This window comes from Penicillium oxalicum, chromosome III (assembly GCF_001723175.1).
Source record: "Penicillium oxalicum strain HP7-1 chromosome III, whole genome shotgun sequence".
NCBI classification, from domain to species: domain Eukaryota; kingdom Fungi; phylum Ascomycota; class Eurotiomycetes; order Eurotiales; family Aspergillaceae; genus Penicillium; species Penicillium oxalicum.
In genome coordinates this window covers 1959912-1985890 of record NC_064652.1, presented here as the reverse complement: position 1 = coordinate 1985890, position 25979 = coordinate 1959912, and the positions used below count along the sequence as shown (strand labels likewise).

Below are 25979 nucleotides of genomic sequence, written 5' to 3'. Positions count from 1 at the left end.
AGACTAAAAAACCGCAAAATAGAAAGCTCAAGGGATGAGTATTAAAATGTGATGGTTTCTAAACAGAATTATCCTTCATATTTTGTAAAAGAGCCCAGGAATTCATCAAATGGGATAATAACTCAGCTGGGAGAGTGTACGACTGAAGAACAACTTCTGTCTCTGTTATCGTAAAGTCGCCAGTTCGAGCCTGGCTTGTCCCATTTCTTTTTGTCTTTTTCTATCTCTTCAACCGGCGTATATAGTACTCAACCGCATGTCAACATGGTGATCCATCGCGACCACGAACCCTTTTCGGTCTAATTTTATAAATACACCATGTCTTTTTTTTCATGATCTATCCTATTCACCTTGTCTCAACTTGATATGTCGGGAACAGGCCGTTGAGCCCATGGAAGGTGTATCTCGAGATTAGAATGGATGGGGTTGGTGACAGGTTCACTCCGGGTGTTTAACTGCCCGACCACGGATGCAAATATATACCTCCAGCTTTCGCTTAAGCGGGCTCTTTCACTTACCTACCTGGCACCAGCTACCTAATTCCAGTCCTAGGTATTACCTGACAGCGCCATCCATGGGTAGGTGTGCACCCATACAGCGTGTGTGCTGCAGTGGTACATTTCCAGCACCGAATCACTGGACTGCCTAAGTAGGTACCGACCGTGCGTGGCTCCTGTATCGAGACAAGATCGCTAGAGAGAAAGTGAACGCAACCTAGCTCACGCAGTCAAGGGAGAATCAGATTTGAGGCTGGCTCGAAAGGTGCGGGCAAACTTCCCATGTCAAGTATGAGAATCCACGCCTCAAAATCTGTCAACCATTTAAATAAGGAGTGCTACCTCCTACCAGGGTAGGCACCTAGACACCTACCTAGCTAAGATTCACTCGTGACCCTGTCCACAGGTGGACATCTAGGACTCCAGTCTACATATGACTCGCATGTATGTCCATCGCCCGGGCGTCCTCATTTTCACCTGCATCATGGCTTGCTCCCATGCAATCTTTCCTTCCAGGTTGAACACGGCCGCTGTATTTTTGTTATGATATTTCATTCCCCGACGTATATGCTAGAAAGGGAATCCAGGACTGTCGAATACCGAAAGGGCCCCTTCTCCAGGCTTATCGGAAACACCTTGCTCGAGGACATAGGTGCACGCCAATATACATACGTGTTTGTAGCGCGACCGCATCTCTATGAACCAGTCCCAATACCTTGCCACGAAAGCGAGCGAACCAAGCTTCAAGGGAAACGCCCCACAAAAAACACCACAAACTCAACGTCCACTTGGGCCAGACGGATGAAGAAAAACGGAGAGTCATCTTTCAAGTAGCCCAGCAACCACAGGCTCGAGGTTCAACCAGCCAATCTTAACATCGTCCATGAGGCTCTATCCAGTATCAAAGTAAAATCTTCTTGCACTGCTCAACAGGACCCAGTCCGAAGCTTTTCCTACCGCCTTCAAAGCTCAGCTCGATGGCCGACTTCGCAAACTCACGCAGGCTCGCCTCGTAATTTCCAATGAGGGCCCCATCGACTCCCCCAAGCCCGCCCACGTGGGCAATGCGTCGCGCGAGATCAGCCGCGTCCCGCAAGGCAGTGTTTGCACCCATAGCCCCGGTCGGGGGCATAACGTGAATAGCATCGCCGAGCAGAGTGACTCGACGAGAAGGTTCCCAAGGCTTGATCTCAGGCGGAGCAGACAGGATTGTTCTCATCGCAGATTGAGTCGGATCCTGCATCTCAAAGATGACCCGGAGAGAGGAATTCCAGAACTGCGTGAGCTTAAGTGACACGGCCATCGAGTCCTGGGGAGTGGCGTGCCACCCATTACGTCCAACCCCGCCCAGACGTGATCGCTCGATGCAGAGAACCCAGTACATGTAGGGATCAGGCAGCTTGAAACTGGCGACTTCACCCGCACGAGGAAAGTAGATGGACTCAAACAAGACGCACAGTTGAGACGGGTCTTGCGGATCAAGGGCGAGACTCATTCCCTGTCGGTACTCCTCCGCAAGCCTCTTAGTAAACTCTGGAGTCATAGGCGTCTTCCCATAGATAATTCGCATGCCGGTGTCTAAGCCTTCAAACGCAGGAAGCCGCTGCTTGCGAACCCGAGATCGAACTCCATCCGCACCAATCAATAGATGGCCATCTTCGCAAGTTCCGTCCGCAAAAGTCGCTGTCACTCGATCATCATGCAGGGAATACCTTTCAAAGGACTTCCCGAAGAAGACGTCTCCCTCCAGCTCACGGAGGAGTGCCTCTCGAAAGACCGATCGATCGACAGTGTAAGCTTGAGCCTGAGCGCGGGCGGGTGGGCCGAAGCCCGATGGAGCAGGTATGGGAGATCCATCTGGCTTGACGCGAACCCCAATTGTGGGCGCACCGGCGCAGGTTCGCTCAAAAAGAGTAAACAGGTCGGGGGCTAGCGATTCCTTCAATGCGTCTATACCATGCTGAGTGATTCGAAGCCTGTACCCCTGGTCACGAGCGAGGCCCTTCTCGTCCCTCTCAAACAGTTTAAAAGGAATGTTCCTCTTCTTGAGCGCATGAGCGAGGCAGATGCCACCCAAACCAGCCCCGATGATTAGAGTCGGCAATGGCGTGATGTTGCGAGTTCCCTGGAAGATCGCGAACTTGCCCTTGAGCTGTGTGGGTACCTTCATCTACCAGGGTGTCAGCAGATTGCTAATCTCGATGACCAACGCTGGATTGAAGATATGTAGCTGACCTTGATCATGGGAAACACGCCGGCTTGAACAGCTTCCCGCCAAGCTTTCCTTGCATGAGACTTCGAACAAAGAAGGCGGATATGTTGCGTCAACAACAACAACAACCCCGGGAGACGGTTGAGGGGGCAAACGGAATCTAGCAGGCGATCGATGGAAGCCTAACGAGGACCAGGGTCATCGGTGCTCAGACCGCTTTAAGGGAGCCAACTCCCAACATTTGCGATACTATCGTGGCATACATGCCTTTTATCTACCTGTCATGAGAGCAAATCTTACCATACCCCATCGGCAAAGTTGAAAAGACCATTCTGAAATTGCTGGTCAAGCCAAGAATGATCCACCCAGACAGAAGAGCCTCGGCTCATTTGTTTTGTTTGGTTGATCAGTCGGCTTTATGGTTCTAGAAAGTATCATCCTCGAGGTACTCTGTTCGCTTGACCACGCCCGGGCTATCGTCAAAGTCTTCTGTGAGGTCGCCTGCTCCTGCAGTGGCTAGCAAATCGGTCACGATCCGCTTTGATGCTTCCTTGGCTTCAGGCGACAGTTAGTTAAACTCAAGCTAAAGGTGACCGGAATATTCTCGTCCAGAGAGAAGGCATCAGAAATCAGGACCTACCGGGCGTCTTCATCAGCCGGCTCTGGGGAATGTGAAATTGCATAGTCTTTGGAGGGCTCGGGCCGAAGTCTTCGTTTTCGAAATCGTCATCACTGTCCCAAACAGGCCGATGGCCGCCCTGCTTCTTGGCGGGGGTCAAAACACTGACCCCGGGCTTTGGGGTGCCGCGGACCAGGTTGCTACTGGTGCGTCGCTTGCGACTGGTTCCCGGAGTTCCATCGAGGCCCTTGATGGGAGATGAGAATATTTCCGAGTGTAGTCGCGGAGCCTCTGGCTCGGGACTCGAGATCGGAGACTCATCCATTGCGTATCGAGAGCCGGAGGTGGTAGCCGCCGCCGCCTGCGGGGTGACTGTGAACTTCGAATGCGGGTTCACGCCGTGATCCACATTGCGAAAGCCTTTTCCAAGCGGAGTTGCTTGGACACGATACGTTTTGTCGAGAACACGGTGCAGGACAGGATCGGACGGTTTCTGGTACCGAGAGTCTCCACGCGATGCGGATGTGTACTTGGTCGAGGACACAGGGGGAATGAATGGCGAAGACATTGGAGTGACGGAGGCATCCGGGGGCAGAAAAGTTTGACGGCCCGGAGTGGGTGGCAAGGTAGATGAGTCGGGCATGCCGAATGGCGCTTTGTCTTCATTGATCTGCCTTCGTAGGTCCTCGTAGGAAGAGGAATGATCAAAAGAGGAGATGGTCTCGTCCTCCTCGGAGGGCTGCGCGTGCACACGTGGAGTACTGTGCGAGGATATCGCAAGCTCGGTCAAGTCGGCATTGTCTTCCTGATCCGTGCGCTTGTTGTGTGGCCGAGACGAAGGTGTATCGTAGGAATGCTCGCTTTCATCCGTGGTCGTGGTCTGGGTTACGTCGACGGAGAGCTCTTCTTCAGTCGCCGTATTTTCCTGTACCGTGTCATCCCCCTCAGGTTTCTCCTCGTACCCGGAAAGCGACACATTGGCGCTGGCCTCGAAGAATTGTTTCCAGAACTGGGCGCACAAATTAGCGTCTGTCGCATAGGTCTTGGGTGGGGGTCCATCTCGATAGGGAACCGATTCAGTACCTTTGCACCTTCCCAGACATCCCGAGAATGCCCGGCATACTGCTCTACCAGGGGCAGAATGCTCGTCGTGACGATTCGGTGAGCTTGACTGAAGTTGTGATCGATTTCTGCAGCCATTAGAGCCTGGGTGTTGATTTGTTGATGTTGGACAACCTACCTTGCAGCGTGAGTGTGATAGATTGTTCCAGCTTCTCCAACTCTTCCGTCAGAGTCAGTGGTCTTTGGAACTGCGAGGATTGGTGAGACATCTTTTATTTTTCAGGTCTCGCCGCGGCGATCTCGAATTGGTTTGCTTATGGAATCACCGTTCTACGACTTGGAATTTATTCAGCGGTGGCAGACGCGGGGAACGCGTTCAAAGGCGGTGTAAACCGTATGAGATCTCGAACCTCTGCTGGACATGGTCGAGGCATACTTATCGGACTGTGACATATAAAACAGCATTCCACCATCTCAGGGTCTCGATAAATCTTGCTCATTGTCGCAAGCCCTGGACCTTGTTGAAGTAATGCTTCAAGCTGGTTGCTTGTTTTGTCAATCATCTGTGCCAATGGATTCGGAGGTGTCCTACGACCCCTCCGAAAGGGCATATTATGGGAATACCGCTGTCCTTGCATGATTAGGCAAAAGCGCATGAGAAATCATCCTCATATACAACTGAGCGTACGACCTTCAAAGTCGTCGCCTCTTCTCAGGGAACTACTGAAGATTGAGTATCAACGTACATCGCCCTCTCCAGCCTTTAGTTGACAGCCTCTGAGTGCTGAGAGACGACTAGTAGGCATGTATGGACGTGTCGTGATGCATCTCTCCAATGATAAAGAGATCTACAACACTGTTCAAGTCATACATCCTCTAGAGATAGGAATGTAAGGAGATATTAGTTCAACCTGGAGAGTGCATGCGCTGCTTCTGGAGTTCTGACCGTCTCGACTTGCCACCCAAGTCCGGGGGACCAAAGCCCCATGTCATGTGCTGCGGGGGTTTATGTAAGAAAAGAAATCCAGGCATCATCGATGCACGGTGTGTAGTTTACCACTGGAGGAGGTATCCTAGTCTGGGCTGGAGCTTTGCCGTTTCAGAAAGTCTTCAAAGAGGAAGACAGAAGAAGAAGGAACAGAAGGAGTGTTGTGCCGACCGGGCGACACTGGGCTTATTTTCCAACATGCCCGCTCCTCTCGCCAAAGGTTCGTCAACGAAGTGGTTTCTCTGATCCTCTCCCAGATGGCCGTCTGAGAGAGGCGGTGCGCCAAAATTGCATTTTGACCCCCCTTGGAAAAGTCCTGTGCTAACAACGTGATCGCAGGCATTATCGTCACGGTCTCTGTCCTCGTAGCAGCTGGCGTGGCTGTTTACCAGTCACCCCAATTCCAGCAATGGGTAACCACCTCCCGACGTAAAATCGCCCTGGCCCTGCACAACCTCGGCGATGAGGTTCAACCACGCGATTCAGCCTCCCCAGGGCGGGAGGACATATCCATGACCGAAGAAATCGGAGAAGCTGCGGAAGAGCGCAGGCGTATCGCCAAAGCGGAGATCAGGCGCCGAGCCGCTCTACTGGAATCGCGGCGGAAAAGCAGGACTTCCACGCACAGCCAGGGAAGCTTTGATACCCTCGTGGACGTGGATGGCAACCTCCGCACATCAACAGACGAGATCAGCGAAGGACCCTCTGGTCCTGCTGCTCACTCTACTGCCGTCGACACAGGCGCTGTGCAGCCGGTGCGTCGAGGCGCGACGGATGACCATGTCGCAAGCCCTCGTGGCGAGCGTCCGGAACTTCACATCGACATCCTTTCCGAGACAACATCCAACCACCCGTCAGAGGCGATCCTGCAATTCACACCTACCTCGGAAGTACCCTCGGAACTGCTGTTTGATCCGTTCGCCGACTCTCCCACTCGATCGCAAACACCCGTGTCTGCTGCGGCCCGCAGCGAGTCCAGCCACACCGAGGCTGACGACCAGATCTACTATGCTCGTCCAGGCTCTTCCCCGGAGAGTAATCAGCCGCAGGATCTTCTTACCGACCTGGAAGATATCCGGCCCAATAATCAGCTCCAACAACCTGTCTCGTCGGCATCATCCATCGCCGGTAGCTACAGTCACATCAATGCATCAAACGACGCATCTTCCGACGGAACTTTGAGCGATTTGGGTGACCAGCTCGGAGATGGCGTTGCAACTCCCGCCAGCTGGTCTGAAGTTGGGAGTATAGTAAGTAACGACGATGCTGGCCATCATTCGCTTCTGTAATTTCATTCCATGGGGCTTGCAATCAACAGACAACATCTATGAGACGCATCAATGCGAATGGCAATCTGGCGCCGATGGGGGGTTTGGTACACGGGCGGGACAGGATAACAGCGGGGATCTTTCTTTTGATGGATTTTGATTTCATCCATTTTTTTTTCCTTCGAATTTTTGGGTTAGAATACCAAGTCACCAAAATAGCTTTCCGGGCGTGTAATGGCTTTTAATCAACACCCCTTCGATGTAGGAGTTAGTATTTACAAGCATGTTCATCCAATAAACGATCGAGGTTCATCATTTGAATGTTCACGCATGCTTGCGCCTGGTGTACCGGATCTGTGACAGGCGCAGAGTCCTGCCACTCTAATTTGAGCCTTCTGCTTGACTGGCCTAGAATGTCAGTCGTCGTTTCTCGTAGGGCGCCGCTTGCGCGGTTAGATCAGAAAAGTATTTGAGGCCCGAGAAAAAGCCTAGGCACGTTTCCCCAAATTGTGGAGAGACCCGCAGGCAAACGGTTATAAAGTATCCGGTACTTTCAATCTGCGGAGATATATGCAAGATATTGTGTCTCGGGTACCCGGATGGCTAACTCCGCGGCCAGCCCCAGGTACTCCCAAGTTGCCTCGGCACTTTCGGTCGAAGCTCAGCGGGTCTCCGCCTTTCCACGTTCCTACTTCTTGACTTCATTCTCTCCTCGTTCTCCTCTCTCACTTCCCTTCTCTTCTGCAATACCTGTTCTATATCACTCGATAAGTAAGTACGCCTTTTCCAGCTGGACTGTGGATCATCGCAGCTCCGTGACAACTTCACCGCGCTGTGTGCAATCGCCCCTCGGAGTGTTCCCCCGCAATACTCGATACTTGTGGACAATTCGTTTCCAGCCACTGCGCCCGAAAGCTCTTTGTGACCACTTTACTGACTGCTGCTCTTACAGCAGCCCCTCAAAACTCACTTCACAATGGCCGCAGACCGTTTAAGCTCCATCCTGAGCCACCTCAAGGGCTCCGGAAGTGGACTCAACGCTATGTGAGCAAAAAAAAAACTCCGCGCCGCCTTTCGGGCAGCTGAAAGTCTTCACAAAAAGCTAATAATGTCATCAGTACCCAGAAGAACCCCGACGATGTTGTTATCACACTTTCTCTGCGCACACCTTTGACTAAGGCTCGCAAGGGTGGATTCAAGGACACCGAGTTGGACTACATGGTATATGCGCTGCTGAAGGAGACTCTCTCCAGGTCGAAGATTGACCCCGCCCTGATTGAGGATGTGTGCCTTGGTAATGTATGATCACTTGAATGTCTTGTTTTTGATCCCTGAATAGATCGCTCATATTGTTCCTAGGTCAATGAGGCCAAGGCCGCCTATATGGTCCGCGCTGCGTCGCTGGCTGCTGGAATTCCTTACACCGCCGGTGCCTCATCAGTGAACCGATTCTGCTCGTCTGGTCTCAAGGCTGTGCAGGATATTGCCAACCAGATCTCCATGGGGTCTATCGAGATCGGTATCGCCATGGGTGCTGAGCTCATGTCCGGCCCTGGTGACCGTCTCGACCAGCCCTTCAACGAGGAGGTCCTCCGTAACCAGGAGGCTGCCGACTGCATGCAGCCCATGGGTCAGACCTCGGAGAATGTTGGCAAGGACTTTGGTATCACCCGTGAGCAGCAGGACCGATACGCCGCGGAGTCGTTCCGCCGTGCCGAGGCTGCTCAGAAGGCCGGTTGGTTCGATGATGAGATCGCCCCTATCACCACCAAGGTCAAGGACCCCAAGACCGGTGAGGTGCACCAGGTCACTCTGACTCGGGATGACGGTATTCGTCCCGGAACCACCTTTGAGTCTCTGTCGAAGATTCGCCCTGCCTTCCCTCAATTCGGTGATCGGTCCACCGGTGGAAACTCCAGCCAGGTTACCGACGGTGGTAAGTAAAAAAAACAAAGCTATCCCCAGCGGTGTTTCTTGACCACACTCGACATTGACGCTAATTCAAAACTCTCATCACCAATAGCCGCTGCTGTTCTCTTGATGAAGCGCTCCAAGGCCATTGAGCTCAACCAGCCCATCCTGGCCAAGTTCTGCGGCGCCACCGTCGCCGGTGTGCCTCCCCGCGTGATGGGTATCGGCCCCACCGCTGCCATCCCCAAGTTGCTCAGCAAGTTTAACCTTGACAAGAGCGACATTGACATCTTCGAGATCAACGAGGCCTTTGCCTCGATGGCTGTCTACTGTGTCCAGAACCTGGGCCTGGACCACGCCAAGGTCAACCCGCGCGGTGGTGCCATCGCTCTGGGCCACCCGCTCGGAGCCACCGGTGCTCGTCAGATCGCCACCGTGCTGAGTGAGGCTCGCCGGACGAAGAAGAAGGTTTTGGTGACCAGCATGTGCATTGGTACTGGCCAGGGTATGGCTGGTTTGTTTGTCAACGAGCAGTTGTAATAAGTCATGTCATGAATGTAATTTAATCTGTTGATAATCCTCCCCGCCAAAAATGAGAATGGGGCGTTGAATTACCATCCAAATGATGCTACGCGGTGATTGCCCGAAGTTACTTCCTTCTATGTCTATAATTGGATTTGCCGGGTCATCTTGGCTCAGACCTGTAGGGGTTGAGAATGAGGTAGACTGGTCGCTTTTTGAAGACTCGGGTTGCTGAGACCCGGGCCATGGAGGGTTTCTCATTCATAATCTTATCAAAGCTGTCAAGAGTGTCTGCTGGTAATCTAGACTTGTAAAGACCAAGTTCAATTCTACCTAATGGAAGCCTACCGTGCATGCCAATACAAATAGATAAGAATAGTCATTTCCAATGCACCAACCCGACAGGTGAAAAGTATCATGCAGTCTTTAACATTAGGGTATCAACGGGGTAAAAAAGAAACAAAAACCTAAAACTTGAATACAAACATAATCCTGCAACCCCAAAGAAGAAAACACCACTATTCTCCCTTTCTCCCAATCCCGAAAAAACAACTCGCTAAGCATCCTCCGTCGTCTTCTTCGAATTCTCCTTTCGCATTCTCTCCTCCGCCGCCCGCGCAAGAACCTCTCTCCTCGTCAACGATCCTCCTCCTCGTCCCGCATCATCTCCAGCCTCATCCACCCCCAATCCCCCCAACACAAACTCGCCCCCCGTCCAACCCTGCTCATCAATCACTTCCTCCCCACTCTGCACCCTCTCCCAATCCCCCGGATCATAAAAGTCCTGCTCCGTCAACCGCTGACCCCCCATTTTCCAATCCGCCCGCTCCACCTCGCGCTCAATCTGCGCCGTCAAGTCCCAAAAGTCCCGATCATGAGGTCCAAACACACAGTGCGCCAGTTCATGGCAGAGCGTTTTGCGAATCGTGCGGTAATCGCGATATCCGTCGTAGGCATCTGTGCGGAGCCGCAGCTCAATGACTTCGCCTTTGTTGCGATTGAGGCCCAACGTGCGGGATTCGCTGGTCGTGTGTTCGGCTGGGTTCATTTCTGTAAGGAGCGGGACGGAGAATTTGTGCTTGGCCATGGCGGCGCGGATGCCTGGGTCGTCGCGGAGTCGTTGGAGGAACTCGAGGGATCGTTCGGGGCGAGGGAGGTAGGATAGTGGGAGGAGGCGGTGGAAGGTATAGTTGGATGATGAGGATGATAGGGTGTGGATGCCGCTGGTGCGAGTGGATGTGGATGATGAGGAGGACTTGTGCTTTGCGCGACGGGCAGCGGCTAGCGCGGACGCGCGCGCCTCGAGCCGTTTGCGAGTGGATTCGGATTGTTGATGTAGATCGGCGATGGCTTTGGCTGGTGTGCCGAGGAGGGTGATTTTGAATTTGGGAGAGTCGAGTGCCAGGAGAGAAGAGAGCGGAGTGGGAGGGAAAGGCGCCTTTTGCATGCCAGGTTTGGGGGATATCAAGAGCTTTTGATTGTCCGTGGGGATATCGAAGATTTGTTCTATCTCGGTGGAGAGATCTTGCAATGTTGCCGAGTCGGAAAGCTGGAGCTGATGGGGTGTACCCTGATGGTGCACCGTGATGTCCATGACGAAGAGGTTGGATGGTAGGTTTTGGATTATATAGACGGTGACTTTGGGAAGTCGCTGGAAAAACGTGTTATCTGCTCCGATAGTATGAGGGAGGCTTATAAATTACGGAGCTTGTTCTTCTCACGGGGAGAGACTGAGGGATGTGTGGTGATGCATAAGAGACACTGTGAGTTCCTTCTTGATCATCTCATCCATGCGAGCCTTTAATGACATGCGCTGAGATAAGATTCGATAGGGTTCTACGGCGATAGCTTTGTCAGCCCGGAGATAAGAGCTTGTCATGCCTGAATTCTCGGGCAGTAAACATGTTCCGTGGTAGGAACCGCAGAGTGGCAATTGACCTCGGCTCAACCCGATGACGTGATTGATGGAATTACTTTCGGCCTTTCGGCCTTTCGGTCCTATTTCGGCGACTCAATACTTCGAAACATCGAGGTACCTGAATATTCGTCATTCTAAACCCGACATAACCGTTTCTATGTTCAATGAACGACTTGAGTATTGAGCGGAATGTAGTTGCATCATAGCGCTACGTGAGACGCAGACTATATTTCAAAAGTGAGACAATCTTCAGAGAATGACTCATTTCCAGTCATATCCCCGTGAAAGTTAGGAAATATGCTGCAAGGTCAAAAGCATGAAAAAAAAGGATGAGAAGACGAGATAAATCGATCGACCAGGACCGAGTACAGTAATGCGCCAAAATGCTGAAAACTAAATGTCCAAGTGCGAGATGCGCCCCAGGTGATGAACGAAAACAGCACCACCGATGCTTGATTCGTCTGCATCAAATACCACAAAGATGAGCGAAAGTAGGCCCGAATGGCCCGGAAGAGCTCGGTGAAATGCTTTTGCAATTCCGCAGCGAAGGCGCGGCTAAGATTACCCTTCTAGCAATTATTCGTATTGCTCGTCTTCGTACGAATCGTTCACGTGTATGCTCGAGACTGCATTATCTGGTACCCACTCGGCCATAGCAGGGATCCATGTGTGACTATCGAAGGCAAAGGTCAGCTCGGTGTTCCCCTTTCTCCCACGCACACGAGACCCTGCTCGCGATGAACCAAAATTCACTCCGGTCTTGATGATGAGATCTGGGCCGTTGTACTCACTTATGGTAACTCGTCGAGATCAGCGCCGCTTCTTTGTATTCTTCGATCAATAGCGCATCGTAGGCGAAGGGAACTCGAGCCGGAGTGCCCTCGAACGTCGTCCGGCGCAAGGGATAAATATCCTGAAGACGGTACTTGTGGAAATTCTTGCATTGCCAGATGTCTGGATGATCTGCCTCAAGACGACTGATTCCCGTGATGTCGATGTAGAGACCCGTCTTGGTGTCGATGAATCGCGCATCTATAATATTCAATCCTTGGCCGCGCTCGCGTTGTCGCGACCACGGGTTGATATCCAGTAAATAGTCTCGCCTGTCCAGCGTTCCAGGCGCTACATATCCAACGACGGTTTGATTGTAATGGTCGGCCAGATAGGCGAGGGTAGTATCGGGGACTTGGGTGTCCATATCCCAATCCCATGGAAGAATCTGTAACGGGGCAGTCGTGGTTAGCTGCACGCAAGACCAAAGAACCCTGTTTCTTTCCTCGGTCGACTCCCCCCCACGACGACAACCGCAGGCGCGTGCTCACCTTCCCGTTCCACCACCATCCTAACAAGGTCCCGTGTGCTATCCATGTTTCCAAATCATTCTCATCGAAGAAGTTCAAATAAGCTCGAACCATGTGTGTCAATGTATCTGCGCGCTCGGAATCGCTCACGGGCGCGGTAAAGTACCGACTGTCGTAGTGGCCGAGGATGTCGTCGCGACCTGGTTCGTGGAAATACTTATATTCGGCGGAAGCGTTGAGCCCATACTTAAGCCACAACGGGTCCTTGAGCGTCGGATCAGTCCAGGGCACGTTTGATACGCCGCGATTATTGTCGTCCGCAATGGGTGCTGTAGATTTTGGCAGTGCCGTCACTGCGGCGCACCAGAGTGCTGGGCCCAGCGTTGCCCAAGCCCGCCACTGCATTGTCTTTTGGAGGGCGGGGGGAGCGAGTAGTGCTGAATGTTTTGAAGGATATGCATGCGCCGAGACTACCGCTTTGTGGAGGAAAATAGTTCACCAGCACGAATAAGCGCTCATGATGGAATAGTCATATTCTCTTTTCAGGGCTGGTCTGGAATGGAGAGGTCGATGATGAGGTGGATTGGGGATTTGGGCGGAGGGTTTGATCTTTCTCAAAGGGAAGATATCAGTCGACCACGATCTTCGGTCGGGGATCTGTTCAGAAAAGAAAGCCTAGTAATCAATCTTCACGAGATTGAGCGTGACCGGTCGAAGCGAAGAGAAATCCTGGCGCCAAGGCGAGAAGAAATGACGGCCAACGATCGAAAGAATGGTGAGAAAACCAGGAAAGTGGATACACTTCTCCGACGATGGGGAGGGATTCTTTTTTTTTTCTTTTGACAGAAGACAATTCAGGAGCCCTCGAGAGAGGAAGAGGGAGATGATGAATGGCAGCCAGAGGCATGGACGGTTAAGAATGGGAGGGCTCCATGATCAAAACGTCTGGTATCCCACGTCCCACGGCAACGAGGATTCGATCCGGAAGCTGCTTTGATTTGGATCCCCGACCAATCCGGATATACATGATCCTCGGGCCTCCTTCAAGCTGCAAGCCATCCGCAAGTCTCCAGCCGAGTCGGACCAGAGAGGAGCCGCGTACGAGCGAGCGGGGCGGATTGAGCCGGATACAGTCCCACTCCAGACCGAACGAAGGGAGCCTTGTATCGGCAATCAGGCATCAGGCAACATGCATCAGGGGCGAAGCCTTCCTTGCTAAGGGGATACCCTCTGGTTGATCAAAACGGTGTATTCGCTTTGCTTCATGCTGGGACGCGACAAGGAGCTACAGGCGTAAAGTCAATTTCTGGGCTCCCTTTTTTCTCCCTGGGCGATACTACAGTGACTGGTAGAGCAGTGCCGGGAACCAAGGGGTGTCATCGTGGTGAGTAACGAGTGGAACCGGGCATGTCAATCACTCTGTCAATGGTGGTTCACGACTGCGTGGTGTCCGCTATGCGACCCTCCCCCCCTCAATGTCACGACCACAAGATCTCTTGCAGAATGAGGGGGGGCAAAAGGGGGAACGCGAATACGGCCAGTGAGGGAGACTGTGATAGATCCTGGTGAGTTGGAAGCTTTAGCGCGTCAGGTCCCTGATTCACCCACATGCGCCCAGAAAACCAAGGCTCTGAACAGAAACTCTGGCTCCCCGACACACGATCGGTGATGATTCCATTCCCCCTTTCGATCTTCTGAGATCCGGATTTTGCGAGGTATCATCCGGACTGGTGCCCCGCTCTCAGACGGTGTCATTGCGCCAGAGTTTACAGAGACTTGAAGGATGCAAGGCTTCAAGGCTTCAAGGCGCAAGGCACTAGCATGACTGCCGTAATCCAACATCCGGAATCGCGATCATGTTCAACCGGGGTCGGTCGCGTGCTGACCTGCTCAAACGGTTTTAGGCGGGCTCCATGTTGCTGATGGGGCCGCCCAACGGCGTGGCAGGACTGGCGGTCGGACATTCGGGCGTCGAGTCGGTCATGACTCGCAAGTCACGCCGGACCGCGTGACTTGCTGGCCAGTTGAGCCGCTAATTGAACTCAGCTGCTACGCTTACACCACCACGCTAATGTGGACTGGACTTTGCAGATGCAGTGGGAGCCCAAAGCGCACTTGAACAAGCGCTTTGTTTAGAACTGGACATCCCATCAACCACAAAATCTTCCAAAGCACCGAATGAGAGTAGTAGTGACTGCACGGGCACATACCTTGGAAACAGTACTCTTACCTATGTAGTAGTACCTACCCGGTTGTAGACCATACTGCCAAAGTACCTACTATCCTGGAGCCCTCAGATATATTGATTCCTCGAATATGATCCGGGAAGACCAAGCTGATCCTCGAGAATCTGATTGTTGTGTAGTAGGCATCGCATTCCGAATCTCTTCAGAGTATAGAGTACAAACTCGAGACTCCAGACTATCGTCGTGAACAGGCCAACAGGTACTAGTGAAAACCTAGAACATGTAAACTCAAACCTGGCACTTCTATTGATCCAGAAGAAAGTTTCTCGACCGTCCTCTTGTATGTTATCTTCTATACCTACAGTAATGGCGGCTGTTCCCCCTTCGCCTCGTGGTCTCAAATGCAGAGGCGGATGCCCGTTTCGTCATTTCAGGCCGGGGATAAGAAGGGACTTCAGTTTCTTGGCATCCATCCTGCCAAGACTCCGGCGGACAAATCCGGCAATGGTGCTAAACCGGACCTTCTCACCACTGCAGGTTCGAACATTTATCTTCTTACAGAATAAGAAAGATCGAGGCTTCATGCATTGTGGTTTGAACCTGAATGATATGTCGAAAGACAAGAGAATGAAAGAGAGAGAGAGCGAGAATGTGAAACAAAGGCGACACAAATCAAGAAACAAATAACTCGGTAGTTCGGCATTAAAATGGATAGTCTACGGGTTGTCCCGCTGACTAGGCAACTCTCCGAATGGATACACTGCAGCATCTAGCTCATGCGCTCGAGCGACCACGACCATGACTAGTAGAAGTCGGGATTCTCTCCCGTGCTTACCTGAGCATTCGCGGGGGCTAACATGTGAATCTCTTCACTGGGCAACCGCCTCATAAAATCCAGTTTCCATTACAACAGAGACGTGCTGGGTATTACGCTTGGCTGAAATCCAACCGTACTCCAGCCGATACCCGTCTCTCAACACCCATCTAGTCTACTCCATGGTTCTATATCCTACTGTATACAGATCTACCTAGTGTATCATGTCCTGGTTCATATCAATAATTGCCGAGTAGGTAGACAATGGATGGCCATCATGTTCTAAGTTATCGCAGACCTTGAAACTCTACAAACTGGGATGCCCGGTTTGTCTGTAAAGACATTCCACTCCGCGGATTGTCATCCATCTCGACTATCATTGCAGATAGACAGAATGAAAGACCAAGATTACGAGGGCCACTATTCATTTCATTCTGCATTTTGAAGGAGCATTCTTTTGGACATGATTGAATTCATCTATTTCATCATGAAAGAAACGATCTACAATTCATAATGATGCTGCCGTGGAAAAAGACCAAAAGAACAGGCAACCAAATCACGTGCATGGTCCAACCAGCGACATCACTAGTTAGGTCTAGGGGGATCCGTTAAAAAAATAAACATCTCTTGAAATCTTTTCGTCATCATGGGAGGGAGTGCGCTCAAAGAAAGAAAATGAGGGGGAGGAGAAAGTGAGATGAGGGGGGGGGAACAAATAAAAAAAGGGGAGCATCTGTAAGATAGAGCTGACATCCCTCCCTGAACACTCAACGCGTCAAACGAGACGGTAGAAGAAGCGAGCAAAAGAGTCTCATCTCGTCAGACCTGACTCGGAATTTACTGCTTCTCCTCGCTGGCAGGAGTGGCCTCGCCCTCGGCGGGAGCATCTTGCATCTCGGCGTCGCCAGCCTCGGCGGCGAGCTTCTTCTTGTGCTCCTCCTCAGCCTTGCGGAGATCCTCGGCGGCCTTCTTCATGGCCTCGAGTTCGGCACGCTTCTTGGCAGCAGCCTCCTCCTCGGCCTTGAGGGCAGCATTGCGCTCCTCCTCGACCTTCTCCTTGTAGCGCTGGATGATGGGACCAGCGATGAAGTTGATCTCCTCCATCTTGGAGACGTAGACGGACTTGGTGGTGTCGTCACCCTCCTCGTACAACCAGTCCTAAAGCAATCAAAGTCAGTCGCAATTTCTGGTGAGGGCGCGGAGACCGCTGGCAATTGAAAAGTGGTCAGCAACTTACCTCAACGTCCATCAGCTTGGAGCGGAGCTTCTCCTTCTCCTCGTCACTGGCGAACTCGGAGTAGACGCCCTCAATCTTGTCGCGGAGCTCGTAGATGGAAGCCTCCAGCTCGTTCTTCTTCTCGTCGGTCTCGGCAACAAGCTTGTCCTCCATATACATGGAGTTCTCACGCTCGGTCCAGGCCTCCTTGGTGGCCTGGTCCACACCGCCGGTGCCGGAGACGATGGGCAGGTCACCCTTGCGAACCTGCTTCTTGACCTTGCGGGTCTTCTTCGGCTGTTCCTCGCCGTTGGTATCCATGGCCTTGGAAAGAAGCAAAAAAATGTCAGTATCAACTTCAAATGAGAATGACGGGGGGTGGTCCGAGACTTACATCGCCGTTCTTGTCACCCTCTTCGGGGACGGGCTCCTCGACCTCCATGTCCTCGACGTAGTAGCCAGACTCGACGTTCAGAACACCGTGCAGGTTCAGGCGGGCCTTGAGCTTGCAGATCATGAAATCATCGTTGGCATCGGCCTGGACACCCTTGACGGAGAAGCGGCCAATCCAGGGGTTGACCTTGCCAGGCAGAGCCTCGGGCTGGGCGTAGCGAGCCTCCAGGTCGAAGGGCTGCTTGCGGTAGAAGGTGAGAATCTTGGTAGAGGGCATGACATTGCCACGGCTGAAGACAGTCAGGCTGGTGTCCTCGTCGGGAATTTCGGGGGACTGCTCCCAGGTGAATTCGATGGGGTAGTTGACAATGTCGTGAACGGCAAAGTCGCGAACGCGGAAGACGGGGGAGAGGATGGCGCAGCAGAAAGCGGCGCCACGAGCGATAGCCTCATCCTGGTTCAGAGTGAAGGACAGAGTCTTGCCGAAGAACTTGCTGATGGTCTCCTTGATGGCGGGGACACGGGTGCATCCACCGACCATCTCAATGCTGTCGATGTCATCGACAGTAAGCTTGGCCTCGGCGAGAGCCTGCTCCAGAGGCACGGTGAGACGGTTCAGAAGGGGGCTGACCATCTCCTCGAGCTCCTCACGCTTGACCATGGCGCGAACATCGGTGTCCTCCATAAGAGACTCGATGCTCATAGGAGCCTGAGGGTTAGCCGAGAGGACCTTCTTGAGCTTCTCAGCGGCAGCCAGCGTACGGGACCAGGCCTTGGGGTTGGTGCGGATGTCGATCTTGAACTTCTCCTTGAACTCGTCGGCGAAGCGCTCGGTCAGGGCCTGATCGAAGTTACGACCACCGAAGTGACGGTCGCAGGCAGTGGACTTGACGTTCAGCTCGCCCTTGCGGAACTCGACGACGGAGGCAGTGTAGTCACTGTAACCAATGTCGACGAAGACCACCCGACGGGGCTTCTCCTCGGGGCCGGGCAGGTCCAACTTGGTGATACCGTACCCGAGAGCGGTGGCGGTGGTGTCGTTGACCAGGCGGAGCACGTTCAGACCGGCAATCTCACCGGCGTCGATCATGGCACGGCGCTGGACGTCGCTGAACCAGGCGGGAACACTGACGGTCACATCCGAGACGGGAAGCTTGAGCTCCTTGGAGGCGATGTCCTTGATCTTCGTCAAGTACATGGCAACCAGCTGTGTCGCAGTGAACTTCTCCTTCTTGCCAAGGTAATTGACCTCAACACCGGCCAACCCATTGACTTCACAAATGTTTGATGAGTTGAACTGCTTCTCAACCTCAACATCGGGGTCATCGTAAGATCGGCCGATCAGGCGCTTCAGGGAGCCGATGGTGTTCTTCAAGTTGGAGGTCTCTTGTGTCTTGGCAGCTTCACCGATAGCTCTGCTGCGGGAGTTGAATCCGACCAGGGAACTGTAAAGAACGATGGAGGTAAGCTGGTGATCATGAAGTGGGTATCACAAGCGGCATCAAGATTGGGCATCAGAAAAGGGTGATTGGAGGAAGACCACTTACGGAGTCTGACGGTTGGAAACTTCATTGGTGATCTGTAGAGTTCAAAAAGAGAAGGTGGTCAGTAAGAATTTCCTGCGCAGAAATCGTCCATGGCGCGAGATGAAGCAAGGTATGCGCAACAAACTGGAGGAGGAGGAGGAGGGGGAGGGGGAAAGGCAATCTTGTGAGCGAGGCTGAAATACGCGGGGCAAACACATACGATGTCAATGCCCTTGTTCCGGGCAACACCAATCTTGGTGCTCTGCGCACCAAAATCAATACCGACAACAGACATCTTAGGCGGGAAGAAGACGTTGGGGGATTTCGAAAAAAATGAATGGAAAACGTGGAAGGATGAAGAGGGGGAGAATGAGAAACTAGAGACGGGGAGAAGTTTGGAGGGGAGAATAATTTGCACGCCACTCCACTTTTATGATTGGGGGACTGATAACCACCTCAGTAATGGGTTTTTTTTCCTCAGCGGTCTGATAGACTTTTCAAATCAGATTGGAGCCGCCAAAGAATTGAGCAAGGTTTAGAAACCAGTGTTTAAATACTTGGCCGAGGCTGTCTAGTTATTCTACTCCGCAAAAAAAAATCATTCAAACGGTGCCCTCCAACGCCAACGGAGCCTAAATACCGTACTAATTTCAAGCTGCACTGTGCACGATCGAATGTTCTGGCGGCTACTGGATTGTTTCGCAGCCCTGACCGCCTACAGAATGGCCCGCCTCAGTTGGTCAAAAATCTAAACAACCATCGCAGCAATTCTCGTGGACTCGTGTGTCTCTCAATTCTTCTCGAAATGAGAGATGATTTCACTCAACTCAAGAAATTTCTGCCAGTAATCATATTGTCGCCACAATCACATACAGCACAGCGCCATATCAAAGTAGGGCTGAGACCAAGGGTCCGACAGCGGGGCCGAGTGATGCAATAAGGAGGATTTGCACGGGCAGAAAACTCGAAAGCGGCACGACGCCCAGAATCCGCCACTGGACAGCGCGGATTTGCCTTTGAGGAGTTGGGTAAGGCACAAAAAGCGGTCTGGGAATTTGGCACCCGCTTGATGCGTGTGAGTCGGGACTGGCCCGTACCAGAGCCCAATTGGGGCGCAATTGTTGTCCCAGATTCAGTACATCCGACCCTCTAACCGTTCCCTACAGGCTACAAAGTTAGAGGCAGACAGCCGTCTTCCTGGACCGTTGGCTTACTCGATGGATGTAATAACATGTAAATCACTCAATCCAGTGTCCAAGTTGAGCTACCTGCAATTAGGCACGAGACTACGGAGACTGGGAGCCCGTCCTGTACTCCAACAACAATCACGTAACAAAAATGATGACATCTCCATGCCAAGATACTAGGCAATGGGAGAATATCATGGTCAATGATATCTACGGCTTCAGCTTTCACCACTCGGGTGGCTCCGGAAGGAATCGTCCAAGGGCCACACGGGGCAGAGGGATTGTCACTTCTCATGGACACTGAGCGCCGTGAGCAGTCTCCGTGGGAGTTCCAATGAATGGTAAATCCACGATCATGCCTGGACAATTTACAACAAGGAATCCTGTTAGGCTCACGATCATAACGGCGATGCGAGGTAAGGAGCAATCGCTTTAAAGTTGCATAATGGCCAAAACTAAGTATACGAGCGAAGCCTTTTCGGTAGTTCCCCTACAGGAAACAATCTCTGGCTCTAATAATAATTGGGGTGGGCCGAGAGGAGAGTCATCACACCAGGTTGCAAGGCTGCATGCAGGTGTACAAGCCGTCGAGGCACAGCGAGAGCGCTGCGAGGGTCTTCTCTCACAAGACTGACTTGCATCCCACAGGAGGACCTTTGAGTCCGCATTCCTATCTCATGCAGGAACACGCGCTACGCCCTTCTTGACGACCCGACTGACAGTAGCAGGCTCAGACGAGCCCAATTGGACCAAGCCTGGCCTAGCCTCCGTGGCTGCTCTCACAATTCGGACCGGCCGCTGTGCAGCCAGGTCTACGAGACAACTGTCAGATCGGTCTTCTAGGATCGACAAGCCCAGTGACCCTGTAGCCTGGTGAGCGTAGTACCACTTTCGCCGATCCTCTTCGCTCATCAGACTATCGACATGCTGGGGGAGAGAGACGGTATGGGAGCCATAGTCAGAGGACCCACTGACCAGAGACTCTGATGAGTAATGGAAGTGACCCGGGGGATGAATTCGAGGAATCTGAGGTAGAGAACCATCCATCTGAACTATAGCGGGAATGTGGTCTCGAGGATGCAGATACGAGCCATCATGTATCTGCTCGGCAGGGGCAAAACGTCCCTCCACCTTCACTGATGGTCGCACTGGAACTGGTCGCTGGCGCACGAGTCCTGCCCGGAAAGTATCGACGTCCACATTCAGCTCGTCACCTTGGGCTCGAGCCTTCTCTACCGCCTCAGCTGGTGTAGTATGGGTGTCTGCGGCGGCTGCATCCGCTCGCGGACCACCCAGGTCCGCTGCCCGGCCGTGAAGATGCCATACACCATATACAACCAGTTGAAGAACGGATTAATGACAAACATGATTGGATACAACCAGGTCTTGAAGCGTTTGAGCTGAAGACCAAAGTAGAACATGAGCAGGTAATTCAGTCCCACCGAGACCCCGATGAATCCAACAGGGAGATCATCCACTTTCTTGGATGTTGTGATGAGAGCGATGGCAATGATAAAGAATAAGAGGGCAGTAGTACGAATCGTATTTTGCATGAATCGCACTATACACAGCAAGGGATATCGTACCCAGAGTCGAATATCGGTAAGCATGCACGCTTCATTCGTGATGAATCCCAGAAACCATCGGCGGCGTTGTTTCAACAGGCTCTTGAAAGTCTGGACCGCCTCAGTCTTGCAAAAGGCCCCGGTGCACATCTGTATCTGATAGGGTTTCTTGGCACCAATCATGAACAGATGGGTGAGCCAGCGATCCTCACCGAGGTGGCATTTGCCGTAGTCGAAAAGATCATCACACTGTTCGGCCTTGTCTGCAAAGTAATATTTGGCCATCTTCCGGAAGGCCGAAAAGCGAAGAATGGTGAGGGCACCCGGCAGGCAGGTCACCGCACCGCATCCGGACTCGACTGATCGTTCGAACAGTTGCCCATGTATATACTCCATATCTTGGAGCACCGTGATGAGAGAGTTTTTGGTTGTGGTGGAGGTGATGATGCCCGTCATTGCCAGCATGTTGCGAGGGCTGCCCGGTTTGAGTTCCATGTCGTACATAAAGTTCTGCAGGCAGTATTGGTCGAGAATGCAATCCGAATCGATGAACAGGACAAAAAGGTCATCGTGCAATTTCAGATACTCCACATAGACTCTGTCGATTAGTCTGAAGGTCTGCTTTTGACAATGTCGCTTTCCTCCATGTTTGAAGCGTGACACAGTGATGCGTACGGCCTTGTACACGACATCAATGCTCTGAGGGTAGCACTTGAGTGAGACTGGAATTCCGAGGTGGTGTATCACGCGAAGGTACGATTCATCGATTGCATCACCATCCCAGGAGAGAAAGACATGAATACACGACGCGGGATAGTCACTCTCCACTACAGAATTGACGGCCTTGATAAGTGTCTCGGGATCTTCCTTGTAGACTGGCATGACAACGACCGTCTTGGGGGCAGTTTGATCGTCCAAGACCTGTTTGATTCGTTTCTTTCTTCCCATGTGATTCGTAACCAGGCCATACACACAGAAGAGCCAAGGCCCGGTGAGCAGGATAGAGAATGTCCAAAACGCAAACCATTGAAAGATTGTTGCCATGTGGCTCGGGATGTGTCGAGAGATGGAAGAGGGAAGAGGCAGCGTCACAGCCATCACGGGGAGAAATGCCAATCTGTCGAATTTTTAAAATTGTCAGCCACACAATACCTAAATTTATCCCATTCGGCACATCCGACTCCTTCAAACTGAAATTGACGTACCGAAACAATGTGAAAAGCACAATCATCAGAGCAGCAAGCACTTTGATACTCCAATGGTCCGCTTTGACATAGACTTTGACCAAACAGTAAAGAAAGGCAGCTAGCCAAAGAACCCATTCAAAGACAGCGGCGAGCATCAAAGGGCCAACTACAGCCAGATAGATGACCTGTTCAATCCCGTTAGCAATTGATTTTGTGGTATGCAGCTCTCGAATCTTACATCTTGGATTTGCAGGTAGCCTTGCAGACTTTTCTGCTCGCCATCTGCCATCTTGCCCGGTCAACAGCCAGTTCGAGATTGCCACGGAATGCGTCACGAATGAGCCGACACCATCACCGAGTGTTGAAAGTCAAAGATTGGTCACGCTTCTCGAGTCCGAGGGTCATTCAGGCCAGTACACAAGACTTTGAAATGTAAATTTGGTTTCAATCCAAGTGACGGTATGCGATTCGTAGCAAACTCAGAGGCCTGTGAAAAAGTCTAGACAGACAAAAGCATCCCGCAAGTGAGTCATTTGAAAGTCTCTCATGATTCGAGCCGTGTCTGACAGGATGTGTTGGGCCGTTTGTCTGAAAAAGGAAAGCACGACCTCGTCGACTGCCTACTGCCTGACCTGGTACTGTGTTCAGTTCTTTTTAACGCCGAAGAACTAAGTTCCTAAGGGAAACTTAAGATCAAATTTCACCGTGTCGCACCCAGATCATTCCTCTTGAAATTTCTCACTTCACCTCATTCGACAGCGCTCTGTCATGACCCTGGCTTCCCCATCATTTCATCTCTACATCTTTTGGTTACCCCCATGAGCCAGTGTCACTATGCACCGCAAGTGGATGCTATGCTCGTTCTGTCTAGTGGAGCCTGTGCTAGGCTGCCTCCAGTCTAGCCTCTAAGCCTCAGGCAACAACGCAGCTTCCGCGTCCCGAAAAAAAATCCCATCCCCGCCGAGCTCATTAACGGTGACGACCCACGCCGCGCCCTCGCTGAATTAATTTTTTTTTTGCCATTCCTCTTCACCCGTTCTTCATTGTCTCACGTTGAATTGGTCTTAGGTGAATTTGCTCATCCCGGTGATTTTTGTGTTGCGCAACGACATTGCGCCTCTTTTCTCACCCGCTCTCCCGATTCCTCATCTGAATACACCTTTCCGTCTCACGTCTCACTCATTTCACCATGGCCGAGGAGCAGAAGCCCGCCACCAACGTGGCCGCCGAGCAGGATGTGCAGAACGTCCTCGCTGAGCTGAAGGAGAATGGTGCATCCACCGAGGCGGAAAAGACCGACAAGACCGATGCCGAGGAGGCTCGCATTGTCGCGGAAGCCGCAAAGCTGGGTGAGAAGTCAGAGCAATCTGAGGAGAAGCCCCAGCAGCAAAACGACTCGCGCCCGCAGCGCAGCGGTCGCTTCACTCGCGCCAACAACGCCAAGTTCGACCCGTCTTCGCAGAAGGAGACTGACGACCCAGTGGAGATCCGCAAGCAGGTATGACTACCACTCACTTTTGGGTGATGGGTGATCGAATATTCCTTCTGACCTAACTTGAATAGGTTGAATTCTACTTCTCTGATTCCAACCTGCCCATGGACAAGTTCCTGCTTGGCAAGGTTGGCGGCAGCGCCAACAACGCCGTGCCCCTGGATCTCCTCCACTCCTTCAAGCGCATGCGTCGCTTCCAGCCGTTCGAGGCCATCGTCAAGGCCCTCAAGGACTCGGAGACCCTGGAATTGACCGAGAATGACACCGCCGTGAAGCGCAAGGTTCCCCTACCCGAGTCTATCAACCTCGACAACAACGCCGAGGCGGTCAAGGTCTTCGAGGACAAGGCTATGGCCCGGAGCATCTACGCCAAGGGCTTCGGCAAGTTTGGCGAGGAGGAGCCCACCACTCAGCTCGACATCGAGGCATTCTTTGAGCCTTACGGTCCTATCAAGGCCGTTCGCCTACGCCGCACTCAGGACAAGACCTTCAAGGCCAGCGTTTTCGTCGAGTTTGCCGACGAAGAGAAGCAGAAGGCTTTCTTGGAGCTTGCTGAAAAGCCCAAGTGGAAGGGTGAAGACCTGATCATCAAGAGCAAGAAGGAGTACTGCGCCGAGAAGGTCGCTGACATCAAGGCTGGCAAGGTCTTTGCCAACACCGGCCGTGGTGGGCGCCCCGGTCGCGGTGGACGTGGTCGTGGTGGTCGCGGTGGCCGTGGTGGCCGTGGAGGCCGTGACCGCGAGGACAAGCGCGACTGGCGGGAGCGCCGTAACGAGGATCAACAGAGCGGGTTCAAGAAGGACGCCCGAGGTGTACCCGTCATCCAAGCGACCGGCACCGGTGAGAAGCGCGCCCGTGAGGATGAGTCCAACGGTGACCATCCTGCCAAGAAGGTGGATGCTAAGGAGTAAAGCTAGCCTTGCATCTCCTCGATTTTGCTTCCTTTTTCCCCCTCTTTCTCTCTATTTCCATTTCTTTTTCTTTTTCTCTCTATGGGTCTGGGCGGGATGAAAAAAAGTGTCATGATATGAACCCAGTCACACCGGCGTTTTATGTCTTTTCTGGTTATTCTAAGTGAATCATGACTGAGGTTCCAATTCAACTTCAAACATTGGTCGCATCTCCGCGCGTCTCTTAACAGCTCCTATTCATGTAAGTATCCTCCACTGCAAACCTCCTCTGCCGGACATGTTCATGGCAGTCACGGGCACTGTCGACGGAGGCCCCCCGTAGCCTAGAACTCCAGATCATAGGCTAGCGTCTCATCGCAGAGCTCCTCTCTCAACTTGTGAACTCTAAGGCGACCGTGAGTTTCTTCAATCAGGGAGAAGGGTGGTCACGCCCTTGCAGATCTTTTCATCCGTGCAAGTGGATCGAAGGGAGCAGAGAACTCGGGACTATCTTTTTACTTACTCCAAGTGAGCCGGGTGGATGGCATACGTTGCGACGGTGTCCGACTTCTCCAGAACCGCGACGAGGCCCATGTCGAAGCCATGCGCCCGTGGCAGACAGATTGGAAGAGGCTTTCCACATTCCAGAGAGATCAAGCCTACAGACCACCACCCCGGTTAGGATTCTTGCATCCTGGCTCTTTTGGATGCCGGACAGGTCGTGAGCCTTCTCGAGGGAACTGCGATACGGACCTGGAATTTTACCGACCATGCCCTTGGCCGTCTCGGAGAAAGCACTCAGCTGAGCTGGTGTCACGCCTTCTTTCAGGCGGAAGAGTACTTGGTTTCTTGTTAGATTGTGATTCTGGACTGACGGAGGTAGGTACACGGCTCCCCCGCATTCTGCGTATGAAAGAGAGCGTGAAGAGGAGTGCAACCAAGTCATGGTAATACTCACCGATATGGTAGACTGGCATTTTAAGGTACTATGCTACGAAGCTAAATGGATATGAAGATTGAAGTAAATAGCGAGGGGGGGTGGAAGTGGTTTGTAATAGCAATGAGAGAGGCGTTGGGAAACAGATGTCAGTCAAGGTCGAGAGATCCCACATCCCGTCCAGCTGGATTGCATGATGACTACTCACCTACGCAACTTCCTAGTTAGCCTTCGAGAGAAACGATCATGTTTCAGCGTACCAAATGGTCTCTCGAATCAGTACTAGAT

At 52.4% G+C, this 25979-nt stretch overlaps 10 protein-coding genes and 1 non-coding gene across 11 annotated transcripts; 4 read left to right on the top strand and 7 right to left on the bottom strand.

The window, feature by feature from the left end:
• The first annotated feature begins 111 nt into the window (after positions 1–111).
• On the top strand, positions 112–203 carry POX_tR085. Its single transcript has one exon. It is a non-coding gene; the product is annotated as a tRNA-Phe (tRNA).
• Positions 204–1398: 1195 nt separating this feature from the next.
• Positions 1399–3098, bottom strand: POX_c04142 (uncharacterized protein; the record flags this gene model as incomplete). The annotated part of the gene is made up of 3 exons (XM_050113026.1): positions 1399–2667; positions 2733–2891; positions 3015–3098. 3 exons carry the CDS (start codon positions 3096–3098, stop codon positions 1399–1401), a joined length of 1512 nt encoding a protein of 503 aa, XP_049970582.1.
• Positions 3099–3133: 35 nt separating this feature from the next.
• On the bottom strand, positions 3134–4659 carry POX_c04141 (uncharacterized protein; the record flags this gene model as incomplete). The annotated part of the gene is made up of 4 exons (XM_050113025.1): positions 3134–3264; positions 3350–4337; positions 4412–4518; positions 4569–4659. 4 exons carry the CDS (start codon positions 4657–4659, stop codon positions 3134–3136), a joined length of 1317 nt encoding a protein of 438 aa, XP_049970581.1.
• A 917-nt stretch (positions 4660–5576) lies between these two features.
• On the top strand, positions 5577–6667 carry POX_c04140 (uncharacterized protein; the record flags this gene model as incomplete). The annotated part of the gene is made up of 2 exons (XM_050113024.1): positions 5577–5598; positions 5718–6667. The coding sequence occupies 2 exons, from the start codon at positions 5577–5579 to the stop codon at positions 6665–6667; spliced, it is 972 nt and encodes a 323-aa protein (XP_049970580.1).
• A 955-nt stretch (positions 6668–7622) lies between these two features.
• Positions 7623–9097, top strand: POX_c04139 (3-ketoacyl-CoA thiolase, peroxisomal; the record flags this gene model as incomplete). The annotated part of the gene is made up of 4 exons (XM_050113023.1): positions 7623–7690; positions 7765–7945; positions 8006–8582; positions 8670–9097. The coding sequence occupies 4 exons, from the start codon at positions 7623–7625 to the stop codon at positions 9095–9097; spliced, it is 1254 nt and encodes a 417-aa protein (XP_049970579.1).
• Positions 9098–9635: 538 nt separating this feature from the next.
• Positions 9636–10673, bottom strand: POX_c04138 (Ubiquitin and WLM domain-containing metalloprotease; the record flags this gene model as incomplete). The annotated part of the gene is made up of 1 exon (XM_050113022.1): positions 9636–10673. The coding sequence occupies one exon, from the start codon at positions 10671–10673 to the stop codon at positions 9636–9638; it is 1038 nt and encodes a 345-aa protein (XP_049970578.1).
• Positions 10674–11573: 900 nt separating this feature from the next.
• On the bottom strand, positions 11574–12703 carry POX_c04137 (uncharacterized protein; the record flags this gene model as incomplete). Its single annotated transcript, XM_050113021.1, has 3 exons — positions 11574–11670; positions 11789–12216; positions 12320–12703. 3 exons carry the CDS (start codon positions 12701–12703, stop codon positions 11574–11576), a joined length of 909 nt encoding a protein of 302 aa, XP_049970577.1.
• Positions 12704–16135: 3432 nt separating this feature from the next.
• On the bottom strand, positions 16136–18728 carry POX_c04136 (Heat shock protein hsp88; the record flags this gene model as incomplete). The annotated part of the gene is made up of 4 exons (XM_050113020.1): positions 16136–16456; positions 16536–16838; positions 16909–18375; positions 18654–18728. 4 exons carry the CDS (start codon positions 18726–18728, stop codon positions 16136–16138), a joined length of 2166 nt encoding a protein of 721 aa, XP_049970576.1.
• A 1567-nt stretch (positions 18729–20295) lies between these two features.
• POX_c04135 (Chitin synthase D) lies at positions 20296–22661 on the bottom strand (the record flags this gene model as incomplete). The annotated part of the gene is made up of 4 exons (XM_050113019.1): positions 20296–20850; positions 20910–22302; positions 22391–22557; positions 22611–22661. The coding sequence occupies 4 exons, from the start codon at positions 22659–22661 to the stop codon at positions 20296–20298; spliced, it is 2166 nt and encodes a 721-aa protein (XP_049970575.1).
• A 900-nt stretch (positions 22662–23561) lies between these two features.
• On the top strand, positions 23562–24775 carry POX_c04134 (La protein; the record flags this gene model as incomplete). The annotated part of the gene is made up of 2 exons (XM_050113018.1): positions 23562–23870; positions 23936–24775. The coding sequence occupies 2 exons, from the start codon at positions 23562–23564 to the stop codon at positions 24773–24775; spliced, it is 1149 nt and encodes a 382-aa protein (XP_049970574.1).
• Positions 24776–25098: 323 nt separating this feature from the next.
• Positions 25099–25731, bottom strand: POX_c04133 (uncharacterized protein; the record flags this gene model as incomplete). Its single annotated transcript, XM_050113017.1, has 4 exons — positions 25099–25159; positions 25278–25413; positions 25520–25594; positions 25713–25731. The coding sequence occupies 4 exons, from the start codon at positions 25729–25731 to the stop codon at positions 25099–25101; spliced, it is 291 nt and encodes a 96-aa protein (XP_049970573.1).
• Between the last annotated feature and the right edge of the window lie 248 nt (positions 25732–25979).